At 39.6% G+C, this 14,262-nt stretch overlaps 1 protein-coding gene across 2 annotated transcripts in view; it reads right to left on the reverse strand.

Moving 5' to 3' along the window:
- The window catches only part of cdh4 (cadherin 4, type 1, R-cadherin (retinal)), a 369,348-nt gene that overhangs the window by 79,752 nt on the left and 275,334 nt on the right, over nucleotides 1–14,262 (reverse strand). For both annotated transcript variants that reach the window (XM_014019336.1, XM_014019335.1), the window contains exon 6: nucleotides 6,332–6,487. In XM_014019336.1, coding sequence (XP_013874790.1) covers nucleotides 6,332–6,487 — 156 coding nt within the window. The remainder of the gene's footprint in view (nucleotides 1–6,331; nucleotides 6,488–14,262) is intronic.

A 14,262-nucleotide genomic window follows, 5' to 3' on the forward strand; every position in this document is an offset into this window, starting at 1 on the left:
AAAACTGGTGAGGGAACATTTTTTATTAGGATTTTGCACTTTGAAATTGAGACAAATAATGAAAATGTGTTGCAGTGGCATTTATTTTACACTTTACGCTTACAATTCAGTCACATCTGAATTCAAACTCTTGTCAGAAATGTGTATTCAATCCCAACTTGAAAATGTAAATGAAAGAGGGTCCTCACTGTGGCCAAAACAGACAGACAACCAGCTGACAAATATTTAGTCAGGGAGGCTCTGCCTGTCAGCCTATTCACAGCAATCCATGATGCATCGCGGCTGTGACATGAAAAGATTGAACGTCGGCACCTGCTTTCACTGAAAACACCACCAATCATGCTGGCACTTGTGTCTGCTCGTCAAGGGTGTTTGAAACCAAACCCCTCCCAAACGCATTCAAACACCGACTCCGACACATGTTGATGAATATTAGCATGGACCCMGACATGCACAGTACATACGCTGGGGGAAACATACACAGGGCTGATCAGAAAGAGCCCTCTTTAGCCTCGTAATGATCCTCAAGATGCTGGTTTTCCATTGGCTGAAGCACAGCAAACAAACAGGRAGAGGAGAGCAAACAAACAAACAAGCCCAATCTGTTTTCTCAGCTGAGAACGCTGTGGATGTGTGACTGTGATATGTGTGACTGCCTTGGTTTATGGGCGTGCGTGTGAAAGTGGGATAATGATGCATCTCTGTTTGTGTGAAACCTTGTGCCCACTCTGTCCGTACGGTGGGTTCTGTTTGTTCTTTGAAATGTCTATATGTGAATGCATCTATGCTTTTGAAATGTCTGTCAGTGCCATCCTCCGCTTTTTCCTTGGACTTTYTTTTTGTGTGTTTGTGAGTCTTGCAGCAGCACTGAAAACACGATCTGAAGGTCTGAACTCCAGAGGAGCGTATGCTGCGTGGACTGCAGAAATATGGATGCAAGGAGACATCACTATTCTCCAGGGTTCGCTTCAGAATGACTTCACCAACCACACTATTGTGCTTGATGGGTATGCACAGAATATATTAATCATTTTTTTTATTTCTGATGAAACACTGATGCCATTTTTGCTCATCATACTACCAACCTACAGTAAAGCTGCACAAATATCAGCATTTTTCTAACAAATTACTTGGRGAAGTTTCTTGGTTCTGGCAAATTATAGTGTGAATRCTGATTCAGCATTTACACTATTGTTTTCCTGCTTTTTATTTTTCATTATGTGTACTGCAAACTAATCACTCCTGACTTTTGGTTTTAGAACTTTTAAATTTTTCAAAATCCTAAACTTTTTCCATAAATAATTTACCTACAGAAAAACATTATCTTGTCAATACTGTTGTGCTCCATTTAACTTTTAGCTATTGTTTTGTAATTTTTTTTTGCTTTCAGCAAGCCTTTAGGTTTTGCCTTGTCTTTTGACACTTTCAGTTTCTAGCTAGTGTTTTGCTATTTATGTCTTTTAGCTAAGCGTTAACTACTTTTAGCTAGTGTTTGGCTACTTTTAGTCACTGAAATGTATGATTACTAAGTTCAAGCCAGAGAACTTTGTCCTTTTAGCTTTTAGCTAGTGTTCAGCTTTGTATTGCTTTCACAGCTTAGTTTCATCAAAATCAATCATACAGATTTTCAAAGAAAATATCATTTCTAGTTTAGCTTTCATAATAAAAGGTTACATTRAAAGCCAAAAGGCAAAAAGAAGCTTGTGATATATTCCCCACTTCTTTGTTTGTTTGTCKGCTGTGTTAGTAAAATATCTCATGAACCACCAGGCAGGTTTAATGAAACTTTAAAAAAAAAAAAAAGAAAAATCATGCAGTGTAGCTGCCACAACCAACTTTCCCTTAACAAAAATGATTACATTGTTGTCAGTTTCATAAATTTTAAAATTTAGTGTAGTAGTAGCTAACCGTCAACCACAACACACATTTCAAAAAGATGCTGCAAAATATTGTTTTTTTTTAAACATGCCATTACCTGTTTGTCTGTTAAAACAATATTTAATTCATCAGGTAGTAATAAACCACTGGATGAATTTTAATGAAACTCTACGTCTGATACTTGGCTGTCCTGCCAATTCAATATGACCACCACAGTAAATTAAAACTAGCTAACACAAAAATGGCTTTACTTCAGTATACTTTACAAATAATGTCTCAAATTTGATGTGGTAGTTGTTGAGAGTCATGCCCAAAAAATTGTCTGAGCACTAACGGATCACTTAAGATCAAATTATTTCACATGAGACTATGCACATCATTAGTTTCAAGGTTTAGTTAAAATGAATGGAACGCCATAACTTTTCAACCAAAGATGATCTGAGTTCAAACATTTGTTCCACCTGGGCTGATGTGTACAAATGGCAGCATTACAGAAGGCTGAGGAGGCAGACCTGCTGCACCTTGTGAGATCGGCTCACACACTCACAGCCTTCAGCCTCTGTTGCATGTGGCCATGTGCACAAAGCTGAGTTTCCATCACAAAAGTGTAAAAGTGAAGACAGCTACCACGAATCCTGCCTAATGTGCATCTCTGACCTTTTACCATTTAAACTACAGCTCTTGCTCTTGTAACTGTCGAGTAGCTAAAAAGTTTCATTGTGATCACTTGAAAAACTCAAATCACAAACTGAATGCAAAATAGTTTAATTTATTCTTCTGCTAAAAAATTCATCAGAGCTCAGTTAGTGTGAACGTACAACTTCCTCATTTCATCATCTGCACTGAGCACAAACAGTAAAGTAAGGTTAGCAGCTTTGTTGCACACCTGGCTTCACCGAAGACACACAACTGTAATTAGGAGTCACTGTTAATGAAAGAATCACAGTGTTTAACGATGGGAAGTTTTGGAACATTGGTGTTAGTCTGGCTCATTTCTAACGATGGTTAGCTGAAATAAACAGAGCGGAGTCTGGCTTTTAATCCAAAATCTAGCTTTCAGTGTTTTAAAGTTTCGTTTCGATTAATTAAACTGTCAAACAAGGTCAGCTTGCATGAGACTGATAAGTGTACGTTAGGCATGTTTTCCTCRAAGCGTTGTTGTGAAGACTTGCTGAAGTGGGAGTATCAGAAACGGTAGGAGGTTCTTAAAGAGATAGAGGCCAATTTCAAGGAGTTAAAGGCCCTGTACACTATATTGTTTTAGACAATTTATACTGACTTATGAAAATTTCAACGACATCTATGTTGAAGATGGGGTTTAAAAAATAAACTGGAAGCCTCTTTTAGGTATGTACACAACATGTACATTAACATCTAAAAACTTGATCAGATATATAAGTTTATTAGTAATTTAGACATAAAAAATTGCATAAGTTGTCTGAAACATTACAGTGTGACAGGGTGTGACGGCCAAAAAAAAAAAAAAAAAAAAACCAGGCGCTGTTGCCAATTAATTGTGCTTCCTTTCAAGGTACTGAAAGGGGAGGAGCCAAGGTCACATGAATTTACCTGGAGTGGCTATGAGGAGCTTCCATTCCTTATAGCCTAGCCTAGCCTAGCATAGCCTAGCCTAGTCGGTGGGCTGTTTGTTTTGGTGCCAACGGCGTGTCGTTGTGAGGTCCGGTCTGAGCACGACTGTGGTGGAAGACATGTGTGACGCCATGGCTGTGGCCGTCATGCGGGAGTCATGGTGGAGGTCCTGTCTGAAGCCGATCCAGGTTTGATGCTCGGTGCATGACTCAGGGCCAGGTAGTGAGGCTGAGGCGCACACCAAGTTCGACAGCTTCGGGGAAAAGCCAGTGTGTCTGGGTTGCCGCCCATAAAATTCCTAAACTTTTTCTGTTAATAAACGCCTCTAAAGGGCTTAAATGGTAACTTGTGTTGTGTTCTCCCTTTCTTTGTTGCGGTCTTGTGAGCYGGGCTGWAACACAGGGGCTTTAGATAGACTATGATGCAAAGTCAAATTTAATTTTTATATGCAGCGTTTTCATTACAACTGAAGGTAACWTAKTTGATTGTAGCATAAAYGAAGCATGTGCCTGGAAAATACACAAGACTCCCTTTAAAGATTTAGCGTTCCTTCCTGCCACCTATCATGTTGGAGTTTGAAACTAAGATCACCATGTTGAGATAGAGTTATCTCCGTCAAACCTTTTAAATGTTGGTAAAAATGATTTCATGCAATTCTGTGAGCTCTCGTGAGATTTGTTAGCTCTCTTAATGCTGATCCTCAGTTACTACCACATCAAACTTTAACACACACACATGCTTGACACTGACAGGTAAGCAAATGTGTAGCTTTTGAAGTAATTATTATGGATAAGTCTCAGGTACCAATTTTTTGATTATTGTCTATAAAAGTGGTCTTCAGAGGCAGGCAATAATTAAACTGAAACACGTGATTTTGCAGCATCGTTAACATGTTTTTCCACATGGGGTCACATGTCAAAAACATGGTAAATGTATGCGTTTTTCTGTAAGAGGAAGCAAAAAATAAAAGATTATTAGAACATTTTTGATTAACTAGTTTTCATTAGGTTTATTCTAAATAATAACACATTAAATTGTTTAAAAAGTAATTATAAGTTAACATGCACATAAAACATTTTTTAAAGTTTTAGTTGTGTTTTATAACCTGCAGAGTATGTACCACATGATTTTTTAGTTTTTTTCAAATATTTTTACTGCTGGCCTGGTTCTGTAATCCAGTTTAAATATTTCATTGAGTCACTTTACATTTTGTTTCAAATATAATTAACATTTATCTGACACACGTTTATGAAGCAAACAAAATCCACCTCTACTCTAAAATACAGAAGTTCCTTCTAACAACAACCAAAAGAAGCCCTATTTACTCAGTTTTTCTTGCACTTCGTTAGCTGTCTAAGCTCAGGCTAACTCCCACTCTCAACCCCACACGGATCACTTCCTCACAGGGCTGGTCTGTCAGAAACAGCAGCTTCGTATCTCCTTTTCCTCTTAAACAGAAAGAAAAAACAAAAACAACTAACAAGCAAAGTTTGGCTGACGAGCGCATCGCAGAGCTCGGAACTTCCTGTCAAGTTGGAAGAAAGGAAGTTGTGGACAACATTTCCCCCCAGGGTCAATATGGGTTACATTCTCTTGTGCTAAATCATCCATCACATCCCTGGCAGCGTGGGACTGCACACGTCTGATGACGAGGTGCGTCCAAGTGTCTACAACCTAACATGCTGCTTTCACTCAGGGCCGTGTCAAAATGTTTAGTGAGTGCCGTGCTTTTCCAGTGGACCAATAACCTGGATGATTTACTGATCCCCTTCTGCTGGTTGAGTGTAAGAGCGGGAAGACGAAACACACAACAAAAAAAAAAAAAAACACAGGCGTGACCAGAGGTACTAACACATAAGAGGACAATCACAACAAGCCCTTTTCTTCAATACATCGCATGCGTTAATGTTTGCGGCGAGCGCGAGGAGAAAAAAAAAGTCTTATTCTTACCCTGCCTCCAAAACACCGTCGAATTAGCTTTATCAGCAGCTCGGCCATCGATCATGCTGACAGGCACGTAGGCGCCGTGAGCCCCGACAGAACCACTCACCTCGAGTGCAGGTGTTAGTCTTGGCTGATAGAAACTGAAACCTCTAATGTGCGTACAACAAGCAGCGGCTGAGCGTTCACAAATACGTCTCAAGTGGTCTGGATATTTAATCCAAACGTCTACAGAGCAGTTTAACCTGGAGTTCCAGCGAGGGAGAAAGCATGAACTCAACCCTTCAGCTTTTTATGTGTGTGTGTTTTATCACACGGGTCACATGCAGGCTAACTGCCCAGCTGTCAGGTCGCCCCATTGATCATTCCAGCAGCTCAGAGTGCAAAAGGTAATGAGAGGGTCTGAAATGCACAAAAGGTGGAAGGACAGTATGTGAAGCTGGGACGAGACAGGGAAGGAGAAAAACACAAAAAAGAAAAAAAAGGTGCTTGCTGACGATATAAACAAACATTTATCAATCTACAGGCCACACAACAATTTGCAAACACACTTCTAAAGCTGCACCTGCTCATTAGCGCCCATGGGTAAGAACAAAGATCACAGTTTTCCTTCACACCACCTCTCTGTTCTGTCTTGGCGCTCCGCACAACAAAACCTCCAGTCTACAGGAAACGGCAGCATGAGTGTCAGTGCGTTTTGTCGAGGCTTTCCCTCTTTATAACGTTGACTTCCAGATCATTCGTGTCTTGAGAGACGTGTTTGAAGGTAAGGAGGAGCAGCTCCTCTGAACGTACGTGGGGAAAAAAGAACAAAAGAAGGCAAGAAAAGCCAGTCTCCTCACACGGGTAGCTGGGAAGTAATGAGACAGATATAAATGGGGATGGAGTGATACCGGGAAGCGAGCAGACGCTCCTGCCTTACGTGGAAGGATGCTCTCTCCTCTCTGTCCAGGGGTTGGGTGACGAACATGTTGCCGCTGATGGGATCGATGTTGTAGATTCCGCTCGGCGGCTGATCGGCGCCCGCTCCGGTGATGCTGTAGCGGATGCCGACATCCTTGTCCTGATCTGAGCGGATCTGAGGAGAATTAGAGAAACGAGGTCAACACGGAAAGAGGAGGGGAAATCTGTTCTTTAGTCCCTGAGATCTCCAGTCTGCTCCCGCAGCTACAAGAAGTTTCAAAACTGCTCAGCTTGTGAGATAAACAGCCGAAAAGCAGTTGGAGATGTAAAGCCCTCCAGTTTGGGAGAAAACTGGGAGCACGTGGGGTGTTTGCTAAACAGATTAGGAGAACATTTCACCAGCAACACTTTTAAAACCTCCAGTCTGAATGTGGAAATAAAAGCCAGTTGATTCTGCTACAACTCAGTTTTCTCTTTGGGTCAGCCTCCCAGCAGACTGCCACTTCAGATGCCGACCTTCCAAGATTATGTAAAACTGATTCATGCTTTTATTCTCAGCTCTGTCTGACTGAAACTTATTACCTCAGATAGTCTGTTCCACCTTTAACACCACTGCTGGTAATTCATACTAAACTCAAACCCAGTGCTGAACCAAGTGGTGCATTTTATTTTGAACAGATTTCAGTGTTTAAGCCTGTTCAGTCAGATAAAAAAAATCAAACTGTTTTATTTTATTTTTTTGTCTGTGCTTTGCAGACTTTATTGAAGACAAACATGTGGCYGTCACTTTTCCTCCACTAGGATTCATATTTGTTAGGCTTCAAGGTTTCTGTTGCGTCACCAAATAATACAACATTAATCAGATTGAGCGCTGGCACTGAAAGTAGTGAAACTCATAAGTTGGCACACAAAGGCAGTCACCCTTTAGTAGCTTTTGTTAACTCGAAAAGGATTAAAAGCTTGGAGGCGTTTTATTTTTTTGGATACAGAAACTGCAACAGAGTAAAGAAAACAGTAAATGCTCCTGTGGAAGARCAGAACGCTCACTCAGTCCTTTTTCTGGGCACTGAGAATTTGAAAAACTAAAGGAATCGTTTCACATTTTGGAATGCAAGTTTGTTTTTCTTCTTTACTTAAATGAGATCCACTTCAATTTTATAAGTTACCTCAAAACTCCGGTTATCATAAACATTAAGAGGAAAACAGCTAGTTTGGCTAAAGGCATCAAAATCCAACAAAATAAAAATATTCAATTAACTACAAAACCTGAAAAAGTTCAAATCATTTYACACAAATAAAATAGTTAAAAACCATGCTTATTTCTTCATTGTGATAATCTTATAGTAGTAACCAAWGAGCTTTAATATTAACACTATTCTTTAGGCAATAAAATAGCAACATATTTCTTTTAATTTTTGAATCACAGCACAGAAAAGTAATTGTTTTTGTAATTTTGTACTTTTTGCTACTTTTAAATAAATTAGGAAAGGGGATGTTTGTTTAACCCAGAACAGGAGGTAGAGAAATGTTCATGTGAGCTTTACAAACTGACAATAGATATGCACGTTTAAATTAGACGCAGGCTGATCRGTTAAACAAACTAAACACAGATCAGTTGGTTGATTATTAATATTTTTTTTAAAACCACCTCTGATCAGATCTGAGCAAATGAACAGGATTCACAGACTCATCCCAGTGTTGTTACTAGAGGTGTCTTCAACTAAGGATTTTCATCGTCGAATCTGATTCGTCAGATTTTGCCGTTAGTCAACTAATAGTCGAATCATTTTTTTCCCCCTAGAGCACCATAAACGGGGATCCCCCACATACATATTCATCATACTCGGGTGTACTTCGCTCCGCGGAGGTCTGCGCGGACTACGCGGACCCGATGCAGATGTCCGCCGGGCTGATCCGTGCAGAGATCAATTTTTTTACGCCCGTGTCCACGGTGCGCACCGGCGAGTACTGTTTTGGATGCGACACCAAGCAGATAAATTTGAGAATTGGTGTCATTTGTGGACGAAATTGAGTCAAACTTTAAAGAGCGTCTCATGGAGGAGATTAGAAAACTTTATGATGCGTSAGTGAAGGAATATAAGGACTTTTAGCGAGCAACAAATTTGTTGGAGGAAATAGCTCAGGATCCTGGGTAAGGTAGATCTTTTCTTTTTTTATTTTGTTGTTTAAAGCTAAAATGCAAACTGTCTCTTCCTCCTCATCCTTGACATCATGACTGAAATTGCAAGAAGTTAAAGAATTTGTCAGGCGGTCAGTACGCTCGAGTATGAAGTGTCAAACATCCGCAGACAACGGGGAGTCCGCGTGGCTCATGGAATGTGCACATCACGCACGAGTATGAGCCATTTGCGACTTTTTTTCTGTTTCAAAGGAAAAACCTAAATCACTCAGATAAATAAATAAGCATGGTAGGTTTGCTGTATTTATTTATGTATTTATTCACTGGAACAAAATATAACGTTAGACAAGGTCACCATCACTGCGCACATCGAACATCAGAAAAGTGCACATAAAACAAGAATAAAAGTGTTTTTAAAACAACAATGAGTCAAAACGTGTCTTCTTTACAATATCTTGGCTTTAAAATATTTCTCAGTCGGGATATGAGTTGGCTAAACAAAACAGCCGACAGACACTGTGCAAAATGTCAAAAATATCTTTAAATAAAACATGCCTGACTGAAAATATAAAAACAATTAGCCAACAACAAAAAAAATTATAAAATTAAAGTAAGGGTCAAGTAAAKGGGTTTAAAAAACAAACAAATAAAATACTTTCTGAGACGCACGCGTGCAGCCTCCAGCTTAAAATTACAATGGCCCAAAATCAGACAAGATTTGCAAAAAGAAAAACTCTTTCATAACATACGGAAAGCCCATGTTCTACTGCTCCTGTGATCCTATGATTTTTCTTAAGATGTGAGCCAGAAAAACCAACTTGTTCACGTTGGTCGGGAAAAGTGCGCTCCTCAGTTWATTTGCGATGAAACTTGCCTTAGAATATATCCTCTTGGATGGCGTGGAGGCAGAGGGCATGCTGTGAAATCTCCTAGCAGCTCTAGACAATTTCGGGTATCTCTCCTCGTTTTTCTGCCACCATTCCAGTGGACCTCCGCTTTATCTTTTTCAAAATACTCCCACACTTTGGAAGTTTTTTTAGTAGCCATCATGAGCCAATACACCAACAAATGCTGAAGCATGTTCAGCTCCGCCCATGTGGATTGTACCACTGCAGTGGGTGATTTATTAATGTGAAGTAAGGAAGAAGCTTATTGTTTAAATGCACACATAATTTCATTTTTTATTACCAGAAATTAGGATGATTTTGTTTGACAAAAATGAAAACAAAGACATTCAATGTAACAACTAATGCTTAGCAACCTTGGACACCCCCATGTAGTCAGAATGGTACAATCTTGACTACAAAATAACATTCGACCATGATGTTCATAGCCGAATCAGAGTCCTCCGAATSAAATAGTCGAATCAGCGATTCTTCCAGGTCACCCCAAGTTGTTACATCCAGCACTAGACGTCTGCCTCATTCAAAAAGCACTGACTGTGACGAGTGTGTCTTTCACGGTAGAGATAAGTTTTTGGTACGACACCAGCAGATCCCTAAAGAAGATGATCAAAGTATTATCCGAGTTTTTGAAGGAACTACGCCACTTCTGTTACAGTCTGTGCTTATTTTTCATTAATGACTTTGTCTTGTTTTGGGGCTGCGGTGGCTCAGCAGTCAGTAACCTGATTCAAATAATTAAATTAAAAGTCAGAATGTCACAAAAGTTCAGCAGAAGCCTGTCAATCACTTATTCCTTTCAGTCAGCTGTGTTGAAGCAGGAAAACACCTAAACCAAGCAGGACAGTGGGTCAGAAGGAACAAAACAAATACCTCTGCTGATTATACATTTTGGTATTTTGGTAATTCAGTCATGTTTTATTGTTTGTTGCAATATCATTGCCACTGGATGTTCTCCAGGCCTTTTGTCTAGCTCCTCACATCTTTACTACAGTCCTTTAGTAATCAACACACCTATTGTTATTCAGTGATTACCTCTCCCACTTATTTGGTTTTCTCAGTTTTACAGATATTACTTCCTGCCTGCCTGTGTTTGAGTCCTTTATCAACCACATACTGCTAGGACTATTAATTTCATTGACTGTCACACCCTGAAACACGTTTGAAAACCAAGGCTCATGGGCCAAATGTGGCCGGCCACAGCATTTTATCTGGCCCGCAACAGTTTCAAAGACGTATTAATGTCAAAGTAAGCGCATGCTGCTATCAAGTCAGTGTTAATCATAAACTGCATGTCCCATAATGCATGGCTMGTTTTCCCACAAAATGGCGGCATCCCACCACTGGTGCAGGGTTCAAAAGTAGCTGGCAGCTGGCCGAATTTGCCTTGTAAAATCTCCGTTTCATTGCATTTTCGCCAGGAAGTGGGAATTGCCTACTTACGAACTGTYCATTTAAACTGGACAACCACTCCAGTAGGAATTCTCTGTCAGAAAGGGGAAAGTTCAGAATCCAAGATGAGAACTACTCCCCATAACTCAACAGTGAGCAAAACTCTCTTACTTTTACTTTTAATAGTATTTCAGGATTATTCATTTCATATTTACACGTACACATAGTAATTCTCACTGTTTTTAAGAAATGTTGTTTCTGTGCACGAAATACCATGTATAGCTCAGTTACTGTTTGTCAGCTTTGCTCAGTCATAGCAATGAACAGAGGAACGTGATGTTTTGTGTTCAGTTGAAGTTAAACACAAAACATTGAAGGTTACACTTTGAGGGCCACCATGACGCTCATGTGACCATTGGTGAAAATCAGTGACACCCCTACCCTAAAGCGAAAGCACGCGCCCAAATTTTCATCATCCGGAGTTGTATTTTTTGAAGCCTAGTTAACTGTAAAGAGTATGAAGTAGTGTTGTAGTACTTGAAACCAGTCATGGTCTTTTGATGGTCTTGGTCTTGTCTCAGACTCAACAGCATTTGKACTCAGTCTTGTCTTGGTCTCTGACATTSAGGACTTGGAATTTTATTTCAAAACAAGTCAAGACCACAACTGTGGAAATTTAACTAAATAGCCAGATTATTGTCAAATTTAGGTCAATTTGAGGTCTAACTATGACGTCAATTACAGGCCTCTCTCATATTTTTAAGTGGGAGAACTTGCACATTTGGTTGAAAAAATACTTTTTACCCCACTGGACAYGTGTACAGAATACTCTTTTACATCTTTTAGGACACTAGTTTTTTTTCCCTGGTCTTGGTCTTGTCTCAGTCTTGCCCTCCCTTGGTCTTGGTCTCGACTTGGTCCAAACCCTAAAAGTCTTGGTTTTGTCTCAGTCTTGTCTCGGTCTCGCCCTCCCTTGGTCTTGGTCTCGACTTGGTCCAAACCCTAAAAGTCTTGGTCTGGTCTCGGACTCGAGACACTGTGGTCTTGGTCTTGACTTGGTCTCGGGTTAGGTGGTCTTGACTACAGCACTAGTATGAAACATAAACTGTTAGAATCTTGGGCCACTTACAAACAAACAAACAAACAAACAAACAAACAAACACAAACAAATGAGTTTTGTGGATGATTCATAAGCAGTCCTTGTTTTGAAAGATTGGCATTGGTCATTAAAAAACCCAAAATAACTACCCATAATTGTTTAAACCATTTTTTCAAATTTAATGAAAGCAAAAGGTAGAGCCATGTACTGTAGATACCACACACATCAATCTAAAGTAAGACAAGTAATTTAGATTTTTTAAGACAAAACACGTCATAAATGACACAAGTATGAATTTATGAAATCATTTTGCATTGCATGTGCCTTAATGTAGAACTGATTTCATCATAAATGTAGTAATGCATGATGAGAAGCTGAACATCTGAAAKTTATGGGAATTATTAGTGGGGTTTTTATAAATGCATAATTCCATTGAACTAAATGTGAGAAATTTAATTAATAAATCAAAATGCAAAGATTCTCAGTTATTATCATTATAGGAAATTAAAAGGTGCTGCCGGTAGTTTAGCCCAAATCACCTGATTAAAAAAATACTAATTTGCAGGTTTTTAGTCATCTCTAACTTATAAAAAGTGAGATATCTAATCAAAACATCAATTGTTCCACTTCCCCACAAGGTTTTGACCACAATAGTGTTTTTTTTCTTCCCCCTGTTGAGAGTGAATCATCACCATGGTTACAAGTGAGAGGGAATAATCAGAGTCAAACGGGAAAAGAGGTACGTTCAACTCTTTTTTTTTTCTTTCTCTATATCTCCCTCTTCCCCTCCTATGCAATTTTCCTGGTCTGTGGGGCTGCAGATCATGCATGAAAATGAAATTACTTCATCCATTCAGCGGTGACGGAGGCTGCTGCATAAAACATTTCACTGCTCCAACATGATACCCCATCTCTTAATTTTCAACACGGTGCTTCCACACCCACAGTGGGGCACTCCGCTGCCGCTTTCAGCGCCGCAATTTTCATTTCCTGAGCTCACTTCACACAAGATCCATTTGTGGACTCTGCAGGTAATGCACGGTGTTGCGTAACCTCTATCAATTGCTGCACTTAGGCTGTTGTACTTGGCACGCGTGCAACGCAATGATACTGGAAGACTAATTACGTTCATTATTCAGCCAGTCTCTGTCACTCAAAGTGGGAGTTAGAAACTAAACAACCAAATTCCCTCATTTGTCATCATTTTAGTGCCACTGGCTTGGATAAAAAAAAACGTGAAAAAAATGTGAAAAAGGAATTCTGTCTTCTCAACTGATAGGACATCCATCCATTTACCCATAATTTATCTTTACCTGCTTCTTCCTTTCTGGGTGATCACTGGGATGGGGTACATCCTGGACAGGTTGTAAGTCCATCGCAGGGCCACATAAAGACAAACAACCGTTCATTTTCTCACTCACACCTAGAGACAATTTAGCATTGTCAATTAGCGCAGCATTCATGTTTTTGGTTTCCAGAGAAAACCCACGCATGCACAGAGACAACATGCAAACTCTAAGGTTCCCACTCAGGTTTCAATCCAACAACCTTCTTGCTGAGAGGCAACAGCTCTACCAGCTGAGCCACTGTAAACTGATAGGACTATTATAAACATAATCCCAAATACTGAATAATCGTTAATTAAAGATGAAAGGTCTGGCACTTTTTGAAAGGACACATATCCTGCTTTAAAATCATTCTTCTTCACATTTAAGCCATTCAATTGGGATTTATATAAAGTGGAAATGTAATGTGTATGCATACTGTAATGTCTGTGTTCCTCATTATTGTAACTCCACAAGCCACTCTTTCACCCCTTTTCTGAGGTCTGTCTCAGATCAACTCATTTTGATGCTGTTTCTTTAAACATAAATGATGCGCCTCACATTCTGTCCCCTCCCCCAACCCCATTCAGCCATTTTTTGTAGTTTTATTTACAAGTTCAAGTTCAAGGTGTCWACAGGGGAAGACTTGTCCATCATGTWTTACATGTTGGAGCCAGAGTCTGGCCCAAAGATGACAAACCTGCAGAACTGTGGATTAGTAAACTGAAATGCTATGAGACTCCAAGTACACAACAAAATGTATTTAAGGGCTGAAAATTAGAATGTTAATTTGCTTGATATGTCCATGTATAGTAATGCACATCACCCTCCACTTTCCACACCAGAGTTTTAAACTAAAGTCATCTCATAWTGACAGGGAACTGAGGTGTAGCTGCTTTGGTTTAACTAGTGTTATGCAAGATTGCATGTTACTGTGAGACCTCAGAAGATGTCAGATAGCACTCAGAGTCTGTGTCAAGGATGACTTTCAGTCATAATTTAACACATTTTAGATTAAAGGGGCAATATCATGTATGATCAACTTTTTTGAGTCTTATATCATGTTATAATGTTATACTCTCATAAAAAACA

The sequence above is a fragment of the Austrofundulus limnaeus genome, unplaced genomic scaffold (assembly GCF_001266775.1).
Source record: "Austrofundulus limnaeus strain Quisiro unplaced genomic scaffold, Austrofundulus_limnaeus-1.0 Scaffold216, whole genome shotgun sequence".
NCBI classification, from domain to species: Eukaryota; Metazoa; Chordata; class Actinopteri; order Cyprinodontiformes; family Rivulidae; genus Austrofundulus; species Austrofundulus limnaeus.